This window comes from Thalassophryne amazonica, chromosome 9, assembly GCF_902500255.1.
Source record: "Thalassophryne amazonica chromosome 9, fThaAma1.1, whole genome shotgun sequence".
NCBI lineage: Eukaryota > Metazoa > Chordata > Actinopteri > Batrachoidiformes > Batrachoididae > Thalassophryne > Thalassophryne amazonica.
In genome coordinates, this window is record NC_047111.1 from 3517961 (window position 1) to 3536054 (window position 18094).

At 40.7% G+C, this 18094-nt stretch overlaps 1 protein-coding gene across 1 annotated transcript in view; it reads left to right on the forward strand.

The window, feature by feature from the left end:
• Window positions 1-17719, forward strand: part of mks1 (MKS transition zone complex subunit 1) — a 189312-nt gene extending 171593 nt beyond the window's left edge. Inside the window, exons 16-18 of the mRNA XM_034178062.1 lie at window positions 8238-8320; window positions 11449-11546; window positions 17501-17719. Coding sequence (XP_034033953.1) covers window positions 8238-8320; window positions 11449-11546; window positions 17501-17610 — 291 coding nt within the window. The 3' untranslated portion in view covers window positions 17611-17719. The remainder of the gene's footprint in view (window positions 1-8237; window positions 8321-11448; window positions 11547-17500) is intronic.
• Window positions 17720-18094: the final 375 nt, after the last annotated feature.

Genomic DNA, 18094 nt, shown 5'->3' on the forward strand with positions numbered 1-18094 from the left:
GGCTGTTATTTCTGCAAAAGGAGGATCTACTAAATATCAACAAAGGAGAAGTGCTCACTATCACAGATTTAGACTGGTTTGTGAACAATATTTGAGGGAAATGGTGATATTGTGTATGTGGAAAACGTTTTAGATCTTTGAGTTCATCTCATACAAAATGGGAGCAAAACCAAAAGTGTTGCGTTTATATTTTTGTTGAGTGTATATACGTGTTTCTCCAGTGATTTTAAACTAACAGGCAGCTGTTTTTTCATGACATATAACGTGAAGACACGTTTAATTTACTCCTCCTCTGTTCTGTATAATCAATCAATCAATCAATCAATTTTTTTTATATAGCGCCAAATCACAACAAACAGTTGCCCCAAGGCGCTTTATATTGTAAGGCAAGGCCATACAATAATTATGTAAAACCCCAACGGTCAAAACGACCCCCTGTGAGCAAGCACTTGGCTACAGTGGGAAGGAAAAACTCCCTTTTAACAGGAAGAAACCTCCAGCAGAACCAGGCTCAGGGAGGGGCAGTCTTCTGCTGGGACTGGTTGGGGCTGAGGGAGAGAACCAGGAAAAATACATGCTGTGGAGGGGAGCAGAGATCGATCACTAATGATTAAATGCAGAGTGGTGCATACAGAGCAAAAAGAGAAAGAAACAGTGCATCATGGGAACCCCCCAGCAGTCTACGTCTATAGCAGCATAACTAAGGGATGGTTCAGGGTCACCTGATCCAGCCCTAACTATAAGCTTTAGCAAAAAGGAAAGTTTTAAGCCTAATCTTAAAAGTAGAGAGGGTGTCTGTCTCCCTGATCCGAATTGGGAGCTGGTTCCACAGGAGAGGAGCCTGAAAGCTGAAGGCTCTGCCTCCCATTCTACTTTTACAAACCCTAGGAACTACAAGTAAGCCTGCAGTCTGAGAGCGAAGCGCCCTATTGGGGTGATATGGTACTACGAGGTCCCTAAGATAAGATGGGACCTGATTATTCGAAACCTTATAAGTAAGAAGAAGAATTTTAAATTCTATTCTAGAATTAACAGGAAGCCAATGAAGAGAGGCCAATATGGGTGAGATATGCTCTCTCCTTCTAGTCCCCGTCAGTACTCTAGCTGCAGCATTTTGAATTAACTGAAGGCTTTTTAGGGAACTTTTAGGACAACCTGATAATAATGAATTACAATAGTCCAGCCTAGAGGAAATAAATGCATGAATTAGTTTTTCAGCATCACTCTGAGACAAGACCTTTCTGATTTTAGAGATATTGCGTAAATGCAAAAAAGCAGTCCTACATATTTGTTTAATATGCGCTTTGAATGACATATCCTGATCAAAAATGACTCCAAGATTTCTCACAGTATTACTAGAGGTCAGGGTAATGCCATCCAGAGTAAGGATCTGGTTAGACACCATGTTTCTAAGATTTGTGCGGCCAAGTACAATAACTTCAGTTTTATCTGAGTTTAAAAGCAGGAAATTAGAGGTCATCCATGTCTTTATGTCTGTAAGACAATCCATCAGTTTAGCTAATTGGTGTGTGTCCTCTGGCTTCATGGATAGATAAAGCTGGGTATCATCTGCGTAACAATGAAAATTTAAGCAATACCGTCTAATAATACTGCCTAAGGGAAGCATGTATAAAGTGAATAAAATTGGTCCTAGCACAGAACCTTGTGGAACTCCATAATTAACTTTAGTCTGTGAAGAAGATTCCCCATTTACATGAACAAATTGTAATCTATTAGACAAATATGATTCAAACCACCGCAGCGCAGTGCCTTTAATACCTATGGCATGCTCTAATCTCTGTAATAAAATTTTATGGTCAACAGTATCAAAAGCAGCACTGAGGTCTAACAGAACAAGCACAGAGATGAGTCCACTGTCCGAGGCCATAAGAAGATCATTTGTAACCTTCACTAATGCTGTTTCTGTACTATGATGAATTCTAAAACCTGACTGAAACTCTTCAAATAGACCATTCCTCTGCAGATGATCAGTTAGCTGTTTTACAACTACCATTTCAAGAATTTTTGAGAGAAAACCTGTGTAACCTCTTAATTTTATTCTCTGAGTGGCATACCAGTGACACAACTTTAGATAAATAAATCTAAACTTTTCTTCCTTAAACTCAAACTGAAAGCAAATGCCTACAACTTATAAATTAATTAAAAATATAATATTCAGCTTCCTGATGAAGTGTTGTAGAGGAGGATTTTCTTCAAAAGACGACCTGAACGTTCAGCTACAATTTACCAAACAGTACATTTGAGATGCAAGGATTTGATGTTTTGGTGAATTAAACTTTTGTGTTGGAAATGTTCATGTTTCCATCCCCTGTCTGAAGCAAACTGATAATAAAACTGATTATTATTTACAGGTATTATCAAGTTTTCAGGGAGAAAAATGTCCACTTTTTTTGGCGGAATTCCGCTTTTTTGCCAGTTGCCTGGGTCATTTTTTAGATCAGTATTGTTCAGTAGGAAATGTTAAGTGCTGTGCTTCAATCAGGCAGGTTTTGGGCAACTTCAGGGCTTTTTAAGCAAAGCCGTTGTTTTATTTCGCTTATCTTAATTTTTACCCGCTAAAACCCTAAAGAGCAAATGTCTGTAAGTAATATTTGCCTTTTTATGTTAAACCGACCTGTCATGCTCTTCTGAAACAGTTAGCTAATGTGTTAGCATGTTTATGGCGTTTTTAGTGTTAAAGTTAGCATTAAGTTATTCGCATCTCAGCACGTTTGTGTGCATTTGTTTTCCATATAATAATTAATGGCTCAGCATTTGCTGTCATAAAAGAGTCAAATGTATTACAAATTGTATTTTTTTCAATTTTTTATTTATATATTAGTAATAATAATAATAGCAACAATAGCTACAATAATAGTAATAATAACTAATAATGCTACAATACAATTTTAGAGAAAGAAACAAAAACCTGATAAAATATAACAAAATGATAAAACCAACTAACAATGAACATAAATATAGAAATAAATAACTGTTTCCTGTGAAGACCTAGTGACTCTTACACCTCCATCCCTGTATCCTGTATAAACACATTTTTTATATTTTAAACCGTTGAATGTATGGGCGCTGCTTTAAGTCCACACCCACACCGATCCACAGTCTCACCCCACAAAATGAAATGCAGAATCTTGTTTTTATGGATTTTATTGATTTTCCCTCTTAATTGATATCCCTCCTTTTGGTCCCTGAACAATTTCTGTATGTTTTTTGGTAAAAGATTATTTTTTGCTTTGTACAAGATCTGTGCTGTTTGGAATTTTACTACGTCTGTTATTTTTAATCGTTTTATCTTTTAGAAGAGTGAGTGAGTCTGGTCTTGATATCCAACATGAAGGACCTCATATTGCCCTTTTTTGAAGAATAGTTAGTGATTTTATCAAACTCATGTAGTTATTGTCCCAGATTTCTACACAGTAATTGAAATCCGGTCAGACAGTGGAACAGTGTAAATGCAGAGGGATTTGTGATCAGGAACACGTTGTGCTTTTTTTTTTTTTTTTTTTTTTTAGACTGAAATGCTTCTTGATAATTCAGTTTGTATATATTTGATGTGTGGTTTCCAACTGATATTCTCATCTATTATTGCCCCAAGAAGTGTATTTTCATGAACCCTTTCAATCTGCACCCCATTTATCTGCATTTGTACTTGCTCATTCATTCTGCAGTTCCCAAATAACATTAGTTTTGTTTTATTTAATTTTAATGACAGCCATATTTTCAGTTTGTTAATTTCTTCAGTGATTTCCTCCAGAACTATCTGCCAAACTAGAAAACTGCTGCATCCTAGTAAGAGCAGAATACTACTGGAATGAATTTGAATAAGGAAAGTTTTTTTTTTCTCACCAAATGGATGCTGCACTCACTGCAGTTTATTGTCTGGAATAGTCCCAGATTGCATTTCACAGCTTCCAGAATTCAAACATTTCCTGGGGGGGGGGAGCAATTTTGGGTTTCAGTTTTTTTTTTTTTTTTTTTTTTTTTTGTTTTTCACCACTTTCAACCCTGAGTTTTCAATCAATCAATCAATCAACAACTTTATTAATCCCACATCGGGCAATTTCATTTGAGCAGTCTAAAAAAACAATAACATAATATATAACAACAATAAAACTAATAAAAACAAATCAAACAGACTTAAGAAGTTAAAATGAATAGCAAGAATAAATAAATAAATAAATATAAACATGGCAGACCTACGGAGCATTTAAAAGTCGAATTACCGAAGGTATAAACGACTTTAAAAACCGGTTGGTTCTACACCCTGGGGACGCATAACGGCGTCCTGAAGGAAGCAGGGAAAACTGTCCTAAAAGAACACAACCTGACATGGACAAGATGATTTCAGCCTTCCGGAGGATCTGTTGATTACAAAAAGAGTGTAAGTCTCTTTGTTTCACTCCAATAACCTTTGAACAGATCTTAACAATGTTGTTCATGCTGTTTTCTGTCTTTATCTGAGAGGCTGTGAAACCAGCAGATAAATGAAAAACACAAAAGACTCTCAATAAAAGACTGATAAAAACGACAAAGGATGGCAGGCCTGACAGAAAAAGAATTCAATTTACGGAGAAGATAAGTTCTCTGCTGTCCTCAATTCATAGTGGTGTCTGTGTTCACATCAAACTTCAGCTTGTCATCAAAAATAGTCCCCAAATACTTACATGATGTGACAAGTTCCACTTTTTTCATTGTGTATGATCCTCTCCTTGGCCACATCCCTGTTACATCTGAAGTCAATGATCATTTCTTTAGTTTTGGACACATTTAAATCCAAAAAGTTATCACCCCAACAAATCAAACAGCTCCATGGTCTGATTCTGAACCGTGGAGATGGAACAACAGTACAGTGTCATCAGAAAATTTAACCAAATAGCTGTCGTCTTGAGAACTGCAGCAGCTGTCTGTATACATAATAAAAAGGAGGGGCGAAAGAACGCACCCTTGTGGTGAGCTTGTGGACAACACGACAGAGATTTAGAGATTTGCTTTCAGTTTGAGTTTGAGGAAGATAATTTTAGACGTTTTTATTCTTTATATTTTTTGTATTTCTTGCATTTAAAATTACATAAATTAAAATGTGTGAAATTCCAATTGTTCCAATACTTTTGGAGGGCACAGTATCCTAACCTTATGATGAGTGCAAAATGAGTGTGGTATTATTACTGTTTTGTTTAAGAAGGTTTAATTTTCACTGTTGCTGCACTTTGTGTCAAATCATAGTCATATGTTATATCATATTGATATGACAATATTGAGATATGATAATTTGGCCATATTGTACAGCCCTACTGTCAACTTTAAATATTAATTTACATCTACATTATAAAAAAAATGCTTAAATTGGCAGGGGGTTAAGAGGGCTGTAAGTAGGGGGGTCTGGGGAGTGGAGGGCTGAAAGGTTTTAGTCATACTCCTGCTTTCCAGAACCATTTTACTGAAATAAAGTCTGAAGGACCTAATTACATGGTTAGATGGTGAGGAGCTTCCAGGTGTGTGAGAGGCAAATAAAGAAAAATGCTTAAAGAGGCAGGGGTCTGGAGGCCCCCCCATAAGCTGAAAAGTTTATCCCTGCTAATGCTCTCCTTGTTGGGAAGGTGTCGTAGCACGGACCCACAACAGGGGGCGCAAATGAACGGACAATGAATAAGCCAAAAAGGTAACAATTTAATGTTGTGATAATACACAACGAAACGTACTGTAATCTGCACAGTCAATTTAACACCAGGTGATGTGTGGGCAGGCTCGTAGATAGAAGACCCCCGACGAGAGAGAAGCCGCGTCCCACACGGCTTCCACCACCAACGGTCTGAAGAACACCGGAGCCGCCAAGTCCCCAGGTGGCCTCTGTCTTCGGCTGTCGACCCTGGTACTGCTGGCAGAAAGCAGAAATATGATGAGTGAGTGTGAGTCCGCACACTCAGTAAATCCACAGTCAGAGAGGGAGGAAGCACCTCCACCTCCAATCACACACTCGTGCAGCTCCTGTTTGAGCACTTATCTGGGTGGGAGGTGTTGCGAAGCCGTCACTGAACACCTCAAACGCCACCTCCACAGACGAGTCTCACCGACAGGAAAACGGCTGCAAAGAAGAGTTTAGTCAGATACACAGTCTTAAGTTCACAGAGAAATTACCTTGGTAATGGTAGTCGATTTCTCGGCGAGGAGGTGGAGTTGCAGTCCGGCTTTTATGGTGGTGATGATGATGAACGAGTGACAGCTGGTGCAGGGGATGAATGACAGCTGTCACTTCTTCTAGGTCTGGCGCCCTCTCGTGCTTGGAGCCCGCACTCCAAGCAGGGCGCCCTCTGGTGGTGGTGGGCCAGCAGTACCTCCTCTTCAGCGGCCCACACAACACTCCTTAAGCATTTGCTCAAAAAAAGTCTGAAGGACTTAAATGTCTGCGACATATACATATTAATAGTATGTATATGTTAACAACCTAACCAATTTATAAATACATTAAGACAATAAATTAACATAAAAATTACATAACAGGAAATAAAAGGGTTGAGTCCTTCTAAAAAAAAAACCTTTGCTTTCTAAGGCTCTTAAAGCATTCTGGACTCACACACCATTCCAACTCATTACTTAATTTATTACCACCCTTGAAAAATGTCAGCTACCTGTTTTATGTGTGGATCCCCACGCAACACGCTAGTGTAGTTAAAAGTGATTAAAATCATTAAAACAATGCAGTACGTGTAGTTAATCAGTTTTAATTATTTTTAGCATTAAACTGACCAAAGTGTTTACAAGATTAGTCTTTTGGAACCAGATAGGATGCAATGCTGGATTGCATTCCTATCCTGCAGCGGTGCTCACAAGGCTTGGAGATTCAGGAGGGAGGGGTTTAACCTATGGTCTATGGCTCTCATGCTCCATTATGCCCTCACTTGGGAACAAGACCCAGAGATGCTTGATCTCCTCCTTATGGTAATAAAGCCCTGTAATAACTCTAACCCATAGGGGACACACCAGCCTTTTCTGATGGAGGACCATGGTCTCAGATTTGGAGGTGTTAATTCTCATCCCAGCTGCTGCACATGCAAACTAGAAGTCATTGTTTGATGAAGCCAACAGAACTACATCATCTGTGGTTCTGTACAGATCAATTCACAAAACAAATATACAGGAAATGCTGTTGGTGCACAGGACAGTAGGGTCTCCAGCACAAATACCACACCCATCTCTGGGTGGGTGTGGTATTTGAAAACACATTTCATAGAAAACACATTTCAATTGGTTAGACAAAAATGATGCAACCATGAAAGAATCAGAAATGTCAAAGGAGTTTTCAACTCTACTGAACACTACATAATGATCGACAACATCAGAAGCAGTACTGAAGTGGTAACTGAATCCATAGAAGATCATCACTGACAAATTTAGCAAGATCACTTTCTGGAGAAAGACTTGTCCTAAATGTTGGGTGAAGCGGTTAAAAAGGTTGCTGTTGGGCAAATAATCCACAGATTGCTGCAGTGCTCATTTTTTTTGTGGGGAAAAAAGGCAAATTTGAGATGACCTGTAATTGGCTATAAAAACAGGATCAAGGCAAGTTTTTTTAAAGGAGAGGTTCAATAACCGCACTTTAAAGACATGTCAGATCAGGGCCTGTTATGTGACTTCACATTTTTATTACTATCGCTGGTCCTTTTCTCTTGTCAGTCCTGGTTCTTGTTGGTTTCTGTTGCTTTACTTTCTGTTTTGTTTCCCTTCTGAGAGAACCGAGGACTCTGTGGCATTACTGTTGAGAACAGGTGTCCTCTCCTTCTCTCATCTTCAGCATTTCAGCTCTTACAAGATACTATGATCTTGGGTTTAATTAATCATTTGGTTAGAATAAGACAGGGCGAAGAATGTATTACAATCTTTCATACTCCTAGTGGTCATTCTGAATATCTTGGACTAGCTAATGGTCCCGCTGCATTTCAGGGGCTGGTTATTGATGTACTAAAAATGTAATAATTTGTTGACTGTTCTCTTTGTTTTTGGATGACATCTGAATTTTTTCAAAAACAAGGCACAGCATGTGGAACCCACATGTGCTCTTCTCTGCTTTGGGGTCACCAGTCATGCATAATTCATTACAATATAAGTGATGGGTTAATAATATTCAATGTAGCTGGTCCTAATTATGTCTATAGAGCCTGAAACACTTTGGTTGATAAGAAATCAAAATTTTAGCACATGATTGCGTTCTTGTTTCATTGCAGGGGGAGAGGCTGAGTCGCTTTGGCTTTTGCACAGAGACCACAGGAAGTGTCACCTTCACGCTTCATTCTATCCAGCAAGCAAGGTGAGCAGCCAGGATGGAAATTAAAAAGAACTTTGTGTCACCCTGCTTGAGGCTTATCAATCAATCAATCAATTTTTTTTTTATATAGCGCCAAATCACAACAAACAGCCGCCCCAAGGCGCTCCACACCGCAAGGCAAGGCCATACAATAATGATGTAAAACCCCAACGGTCAAAACGACCCCCTGTGAGCAAGCACTTGGCTACAGTGGGAAGGAAAAACTCCCTTTTAACAGGAAGAAACCTCCAGCAGAACCAGGCTCAGGGAGGGGCAGTCTTCTGCTGGGACTGGTTGGGGCTGAGGGAGAGAACCAGGAAAAAGACATGCTGTGGAGGGGAGCAGAGATCGATCACTAATGATTAAATGCAGAGTGGTGCATACAGAGCAAAAAGAGAAAGAAACAGTGCATCATGCAAAAAGTGAACAATTATCGATCTTGGTGCTGCTGGAGGGGCCGGTTTTGGGATCAGTACTCTATGGGCTCGCTGTATTTGGAGCTGGACTCCGTCTAGTAGCTTAATGTGTGTTTTATCAGCTCTGACACAAAGTCCATGACAGATTTGCCCTCTTTTTCTTCTACAACGCCATATATTCAAAGATTATTTCTTCTACCACTGCTCTCCAAGTCTACAATCTTCTCCTGCATGTCGTTGTTTTGTCTAATCGAGGAAAGCAGCGTTTCTTTCATCATCACACATGCAGCTTCCAGATCTTTAATGCGTGACTGGGCCTCAGCAATGTTAGCTTTCTGGCTCTCAAGGTTTTGTAACTTCACGTCCTTAAACTCTCTGAAGTCATCTTTCATAGTCTTCCACATTTTGTCTTTAAAGCCACCGAGCTCCTGCTTTATGTCTCTCTTGAAATCTCCTCCGTGCAAATATCAGCATCTTCCTCGCTTACATCTGCGCTATCTTCGACGTTGTCGTTTACCTTGGCTGTTTTTCCGTCAGGTTTGCAAGTCGTCACAAGTCGGGGAGGTATTTTTTGACACCGACTCGGGGGGGCTCTTTACATTGCGTCAATCTTGGGTCCGCCCCACTAGGAAGTCTCCAGGTTAGGAGTTTCAGCTCCCTCCAAAGATTTTCTATTGAGTTCAGATCTGGAGACTGGCCAGGCCACTCCAGGACCTTGAAATGCTTCTTACGGAGCCCCTCCTTAGTTGCCCTGGCTGTGTGTTTGGGGTCATTGTCATGCTGGAAGACCCAGCCATGACCCATCTTCAATGCTCTTACTGAGGGAAGGAGGTTGTTTGCCAAAATCTCTCAATACATGACCCCATCTATCCTCCCTTCAATACGGTGCAGTCGTCCTGTCCCTTTTGCAGAAGAGCACCCCAGAGTATGATGTTTCCACCCCCATGCTTTACGGTTGGGATGGTTTTCTTGGGGTTGTTCTCATCCTTTAAACATGGTAAGAGGAGTTGATTCCAAAAAGCTCTATTCTGGTCTCATCTGACCACATGACCTTCTCCCATGCCTCCTCTGGATCATCCAGATGGTCACTGGTGAACTTCAAATGGGCCTGGACATGTGCTGGCTTGAGCAGGGGGACCTTGCTGCCCTGCAGGATTTTAAACCATGACAGCATCATGTGTTACTAATGTAATCTTTGTGACTGTGGTCCCAGCTCTCTTCGGGTCATTGACCAGGTCCTCCTGTGTAGTTCTGAGCTTTCTCAGAATCATCCTTACCCCACAAAGTGACATCTTGCATGGAATCCCAGACCGAGGGAGATTGACAGTCATCTTGTGTTTCTTCCACTTTCTAATAAATAATCATAACAGTTGTTATCTTCTACCAAGCTGCTTGCCTGTTGTCCTGTAGTCCATCCCAGCCTTGTGCAGGTCTACAGTTTTGTCCCTGGTGTCCTTTGACAGCTCTTTGGTCTTGGCTGTGGTGGACAGGTTGGAGTGTGATTGATTGAGTGTGTGAACAGGTGTCTTTTATACAGGTAACAAGTTCAAACAGGTGCAATTAATACAGGTAAAGAGTGCAGAATAAGAGGGCTTCTTAAAGAAAAATTAACAGGTCTGTGAGAGACAGAATTCTTGCTGGTTGGTAGGTGTTCAAATACTTATTTGCAGCAGTAACATACAAATAAATTATTAAAAAAAATCACACATTGTGATTTCTGGATTTTTTTTAGATTATGTCTCTCACAGTGGACATGCACCTAAGATGAAAATTTCAGACCCCTCCATGATTTCTAAGTGGGAGAACTTGCAAAATCGCAGGGTGTTCAAATACTTATTTTCCTCACTGTATATATATTACTCCTACAGAGTTTCATGTTTTTCATTATGTTATCAATACTGTAATCACTAAGCAGAACATATTGTTTTCATTTACACACACACACACACACACACACACATATATATATAAGTCCTCAGGTTTGGCGTTTCAGCTCCCTCCAAAGATTTTCTATTGAGTTCAGGTCTGGAGACTGGCCAGGCCACTCCAGGACCTTGAAGTGCTTCTTAGAGAGCCCCTTCCTTAGTTGCCCTGACTGAATGAACCTACAGTAGTAAATTTTATCATCTAGCTTTTTATTCCTCCAAATGGCCCCTTTGATTTCAGTAATATTGTAAAAACAGCGGTAACCTTCATCATGATATCCTGGAGTGCCTGGTTGTCTCCTGATGTTAGCAAAAATAATGATGGCAAGTTATGCATGAAAATATTTACAACCATAAGCATCATTCAAAAGGCCACAAAATGTAGAAATTACAAAATTATTTATCTGAAATACAGTGTCGTGGTCATGTGAATCAATTAAATTCACACAAAATAAGTACTGACAATTTAGAAAATATAAATCACAAACTTATTTAAAATCAATGTAAAAGAATGTCTGCTACAGGAAGAAAAATTATATTCAACTGAGGCTGATAACAGGTGTTGATTTTTATCGTTTTAAAAGCAGTGTATGAATGGTCCACTGTGATTGGGTAATTTTTCAGGGCTCTTTGTCAAAATTATGGAGATTTTTAGTTACATAGTATGCTTTCAAATATGTTTTTGGACAATATTATTGAAAATGTATTAGTTACTCAACGTGGGTCACGAAAGTTAAGAACTCTGACCGACAGCCCACAGTCTGTTTCTCTTGCTGTCTTTGTGTTTCAGGTCCTTTCTTGATGCCAGTGTGTTGAAAAAGAGGAGGCAGAAAGTTGTGGACCAGCTGGGAGGCTTCAGTCAGCAAGAGGCTCTCCAAAGCATTCTGGGTAAAGGACGCCACTCAGTGTCCTGCATGAAGCCAAGTGACAAGTAAAAAGCATTTATCAAAGGCATCATCACACAAACACGAGTCAGAGGCGTGGCTCTCTGCTGTGGCCATAACCTGAATACTGACGAAACATTCCTGATGATTTGTTGTTGACATGAAATTCAGTACATAGCACCAGCCATCGACCAGATCAGATGTCATTTCAGTTAAAGACCTCTCTTTGTTCGGTCGATTCCTCACTATGGATCCCACATATGGGGTTGAGGAGACATTGTCTTGGCGATGGTTTGTTTGTCAGCCCCCTGAGAGACATGTGAAATAATGCCGTGGGTTTCATTAACACATTTGCACACAGATGCCAGGCTGTCCGGAAACACAAACCCAACGCAAGAAAGACAATCTCAAACAAAATGGAAGCTGCCGGTGCCACATGGAGCTGTCCACGTTCCTGATACCGTCCCACATCTGTGAGGGCTCAGGACCAGGAAGTATTAGTCCAAGGTCCTACAGGCAGACCTGAAACACCCAGACCGCCGTCCCCTAAAGCAGGAGCTGTCTTGTCTGCTGCAGAGCATGCAGGGTTCAGTTCAAGCTTGAATTCTTGCTGTATGTTTGAGCTTTATCCAGAGGATGGTGCTGCGCTGCAAAATAATCCTGATCTGAAGAAAAACATGCACTGCACCATTTAGTCAAACTGTAGAACTGTCTTTAAATTATAAGACTGATTAAAATATATAAAATCAAACTACCAAAATGCACAAAAGTGTCTGAAACTGAGATTTAGTCAAACTGTAGAGCAGTCTTTGAATTATAAAACTGATTCAAATTTATAAAATCAAACTACCAAAATGCACAAAAGTGTCTGAAATTGAGATCTTTACCCTCTACACCTCGGACTTCACCTACAACACGGACAGCTGCCACCTCCACAAATTCTCTGATGACTCCGCCATTGTGGGCCATGTGTCTGAGGGGAATGAGCTGGAGTACCAGTCGGTCATCACAGACTTTGTGGACTGGTGTGAACGCAACCACTTGTGTCTCAACACCAGTAAGACGAAGGAGATGGTGATCGACTTCAGGAGGAAACCACCACCTCGCCCAACGGTGAACATCCAGGGGGAGGACATAAAGACTGTGGACAGTTTCAAATACCTGGGTGTTCACCTCAACAGCAAACTGGACTGGACTCACAACACTGACGCCCTGTACAAGAAAGGCCAGAGTCGCCTCCACCTCCTGAGGAGACTGAGATCCTTTGGAGTGAGCAGACCTCTGCTTAAGACCTTCTATGACTCTGTTGTAGCCTCTGCTCTCCTCTGTGCTGTCGTCTGTTGGGCCCCGGGCAGCACAGAGCGGGAGAGAAAGAGACTGAATAAGCTGGTCAGGAAGTCCAGCTCTGTCCTGGGCTGTCCTCTGGACTCTCTGGAGGAGGTGGCTGAGAGGAGGGTGTTAGCCAAGTTCAAATCCATCATGAACATCTCCTCTCACCCTCTGAACTGGACTGTAGTGGAGCTGAGTAGCTTGTTGAGTGACAGACTGAGGCACCCTCAGTGCAAGAAGGAACAATACCGCAGGTCGTTCCTCCCTGCTGCTGTGAGACTGTATAATAACACTGTGAAATAACCACATGCAATAATATGTCCACAAATCACGTGCAATATTAATATGTTCATAAATTGTGTAATAACAACTCGTTTACAAATCCCTGCACTAATGTCACCATATCACATCTAAACTCCACTAAGATGCTCCTGTCTTTCCCAATTCCAATCATGTTTATGTATGCATATATATACGAGGGCTGTCCGTAAAGTATAGGTCCTTTTTATTTTTTTCAAAAACTATATGGATTTCATTCATATGTTTTTACGTCAGACATGCTTGAACCCTCGTGCGCATGCGTGAGTTTTTCCACGCCTGTCGGTGACGTCATTCACCTGTGAGCACTCCTTGTGGGAGGAGTCGTCCAGCCCCTCGTCGGAATTCCTTTGTCTGAGAAGTTGCTGAGAGACTGGCGCTTTGTTTGATCAAAATTTTTTCTAAACCTGTGAGACACATCGAAGTGGACATGGTTCGAAAAATTAAGCTGCTTTTCAGTGAAAATTTTAACAGCTGATGAGAGATTTTGAGGTGATTCTGTCGCTTTAAGGACTTTTCACGGTGCGAGACGTCGTGCAGCGCTCTCAGGCAGCGTCATCAGCCTGTTCAAGCTGAAAACCTCCACATTTCAGGCTCTATTGATCCAGGACGTCGTGAGAGAACAGAGACGTTTCAGAAGAAGTCGGTTTCAGCATTTTATCCAGATATTCCACTGTTAAAGGATATTTTTTTAATGAAAGACGTGCGGACGGGTCCGCGCGTCGGGACGCAGCCGACGCGGCGCGGCGGCACAGGAAAAACACCTCCGTGTTCATAACCATTTGTAAAATCCAGGCGGCTTTTGATGGCTTTCAGTGGAGTGAGTATATGAGAAATTGTTTATCAGCTGGAGATGTTCCAACTTGTCCTTAAGGCTTCCAACAGAGGTGTTTTTCCTGTGACGGAGTGTCGCGGCGGCTGCGAGCCGACGCTGCCATCCGCCCGCACGTCTTTCATTAAAAAAATCTCCTTTAACAGTGGAATATCCGGATAAAACGCTGAAACCGACTTCTTCTGAAACTTCTCTGTTCTCTCACGACGTCCTGGATCAATAGAGCTTGAAATGTGGAGGTTTTAAGCTTGAAACAGGCTGATGACGCTGCCTGAGAGCGCTGCACGACGTCTCGCACCGTGAAAAGTCCTTAAAGCGACAGTATCACCTCAAAATCTCTCATCAGCCGTTAAAAGTTTCACTGAAAACCAGCTTAACTTTTCGAACCATGTCCACTTCGATGTGTCTCACAGGTTTAGAAAAAATTTTGATCAAACAACACGCCAGTCTCTCAGCAACTTCTCAGACAAAGGAATTCCGACGAGGGGCTGGACGACTCCTCCCACAAGGAGTGCTCACAGGCGAATGACGTCACCGACAGGCGTGGAAAAACTCACGCATGTGCACGAGGGTTCAAGCATGTCTGACGTAAAAACATATGAATGAAATCCATATAGTTTTTGAAAAAAATAAAAAGGACCTATACTTTACGGACAGCCCTCGTATATATATATATATATATATATATATATATATATATATATAGTGTGTGTGTGTGTGTATTAGGGCTGCAGCTATCGATTATTTTAGTAATCGAGTATTCTATCGATTATTCTGGCGATTAATCGAGTAATCGGATAAAAAGTACTTTTGTGTTTTTAACAACATCAACAGTCCAGGGCTCTCCCTAAGCAATGGCACAATGTTGCTGTGTCATCACACAGATTGTCAGATTTAGTGTATCCCTCTCTGTTTTTTGTTTATCCTAACTTGTAAAATTTAACCATTTTAAGTTTTTTTGTTTTTTTTTAAGGTTGGTGAACTGGGTCCCTGCATGACTTTTTTTTTAGGCCGTGGCTATTTGCACAGCGGCTGTGTCCATAACTCTCATTTGGCTACTCACACTGCAAGAGTCTGGTGGCAAAACTTGTATAAATGATTTTTTTTAATTCAGCTGTGTCATTTCAGTATTCGCACGGCAAGACTCTGGTGGCAAAAGGCCGACCCTATTCAAACGGCGGCTGTGTCCATAACTCTCATTTAATGCAGTATGATGTTTGTTTATACAAATAGTTTTACCACCAGAGTCTTGCCGTGCGAATAGCTACTTCCTTTTTTTTAATCCCTCTTTCTCTGTGATTCAGCAGATGCATTTCAGCTGGAGGTTGAACATGCAAACCTCACAGTCAGGTTTTTATTTATTATTATTTTATTTGAGTTAGTGTTTGTGAAGCATTGTGTGTTGCCCAAAAAAGCGAAACTTAAAAAGTGAAACACTCAGTTCGAGTCTGAGAGAAACACAGAAGGAAGAGTGGACTTCTTCCAGAGACTGTTTGTCCGTGTGTCCGGGGATGGAGCTGTGAGGGCAGAGCTGAGCCGCTCACACCGGGCAGAGAGAGGCTGCCACCGGCCGCCGCGGGAATAGCCACTCCCCACGTAGAGCAGAGCGCAGACAGCGGACGAAACGTTTGTTTTATAAACAGACAAACACACTGCTTCACTTTAAATGTGAACTATTTCAGATGATCAGCCTGGACAGTTTTTCTCCTAAAAGGCTTTATTTTCATCTGTGTGTCGCGTTGGAAAGCTGTAGTTTTTGTGCTAAATTGATTACCGCTTACACGGTTCATGCACGCTCTAGTCTTCTTCTGTTTGTTTTTCTGTGGAAGTTACACACAGGCCTGGCATATGTACTACAATGAGAAATGAGGCACAGAATTTGCCTCGAACATTTTTTGTAATCGAATTATTCGAGTTACTCGACTAATCGTTTCAGCCCTAATATGTATATATTGTGTATTATGTAGTATATTATGTATATATATGTGTGTATGTGTGTGTGTGTGTGTGTGTATATATATATATATATATATATATATATATATATATATATATATATATATATATATATATATATATAATGTGTGAAATACCAAGTGTTCCAATACTTCTGAGGGCAACTGAGAAACACTGAGGAGCAGCATCTTACATCTCATATATAGTGCAGCAGATAAGAGAATATTTAGAGTGGAATCCTGTAAATGGTGATACAAACATCAAATTCAGCACAAATAATCCATAGACATGAACTCTTTTGAAAAGAAAAAAAAAAACTGATTGGCCACTTCAATTTTCAGGTAGGGGTCACTTGAAGAATTACACAGGGGTCTAAATTAAAAGATGCTCTAATTATATAGAAAACTACACCACATTATTTGCCTGATCATAATGATTCCAAAAAGGTACAGTTTGGATAATCTGTGACTGAATGTTCTGGAGTTATGAGGTCAAAGCAGCAAGAATGGTGACAAAGGTCAGTTTCAGTTTGTACAGGGGTCAAAAGTTCAAGTTGCTCCATTAATTTTTTTCCAGTTGTATTTGTGCTGAATTTGATGCTTGTATCACCATTTGAAGGATTGTTTCAGTTATCTGCTGCACTAATAAGCCAACAGAGAATGAAGCAGCTGCTGTCTGTTAGCTTAAACATGTGTATATAAGACCCCCGAATTAAAGGAGAAATGCTGCTTTTAACAACCTGGACCACATAAAATACGGTCATTTACTCACCAATATAAGTTTGGTGTCATTAGCAGTTCATAGTTCAAACGGCGTGTTCAATTCAAATCTGAGACAAATATTCTTCTTCTTCTACTAAGGTGGATTAGAACTTTTTGTGGTACACAGCACCAACTACTGTACAGGAGGAACCTAGCAGTTAGTGTGACTCACTGATTTCAAAATGCAGCTCTTTCAACCAGGCGTGTGGTGCTGTGACATGTCAATCATGTGTGTCTAATCAGATTTCAGTGGAGTCCAGTGAAACCCCGGCCTCTGCTCTAGCTCCACCCATTCCAGGAAGTGTTTGACATTTTCACTGTGAGTGAAAATTTGGCACTTCCTGTTTGAGTGTGAGCTTGCCACTGAGTTCCTGCGAGATTCCATGGGATCTCGTCTGTCAGTCCAGGAAGTGTTTGACATTTGAACATTTCCTGTTTTACGGTGGATTTGAAAATTGGCACTTCCTGTTGAGGACGCCCTGTACCATGAGCGAGCTTCACACTGCTGCGCGACACTTCTCTCATATTAATTTGGAGTCCGATTTTAAACAGTTTGAAATTGTGATATAACTGTACACAGTGGGCATGGCTCCAGGCTGTTAGCTTCTTATCATTGAGCGGGTTTTTTGTAAAAAGAGATCAGTTATGATTTTTACTGTAAGTCTTTCAAATTGCATTATTTATTTTGTTGATTGTTTTAAATATTTGTGAAATATTGTTCATTAATATTGTTAAATAAATTTTTATCTCTTTATTTTGCAGAGGCCTTCCAAAGGGCGAGGACCAAGATGAGAGAAGCCAGAGAGAGCCTCCCCAGAGATCTCAACACAACCTCACAGCTCCAACATCAGCCGCAGGACGGCCGGCTGTAAGGACAACCGGAGGACATCCTGCTCGTGACGGTGAAACTAGCTCTGTGTGTACGTTGCCAGTGGGACAGACAGATCTGACAGGATTTAAACACAGCGAATGTTTATGTAAAACTTGTTTTTTGCTAAATAAAAGACTTTAGATTGCAGCCATGCAGCATTTTTTCACTCCAAATATTGGTGGATGAAAGCAGCCTGTGGTGTGTCTGTGGACAAGATCACTCAAAATGGTGGGCAGATTTCTGACAAACTTGGAGGGAATATTACTTGGATAGATATCTGGAGGTGGCTAGATTTGGGAGTCGTTAGGTTAAAGGTCAAAGAAAACGTGTTGCAAAAAGCTTTTTTTTTTTTTTTTTTACCTCTAAGGCTCAGGCTTAATTTTCTGTTCTGTAAACAATCAGCCTGCTGTGGATTAAACCATCAGACTGTGGCAGATTCATTTGACATTCTCTTGTTTTTATTTACTCCAATAGTCAGGCGTGTC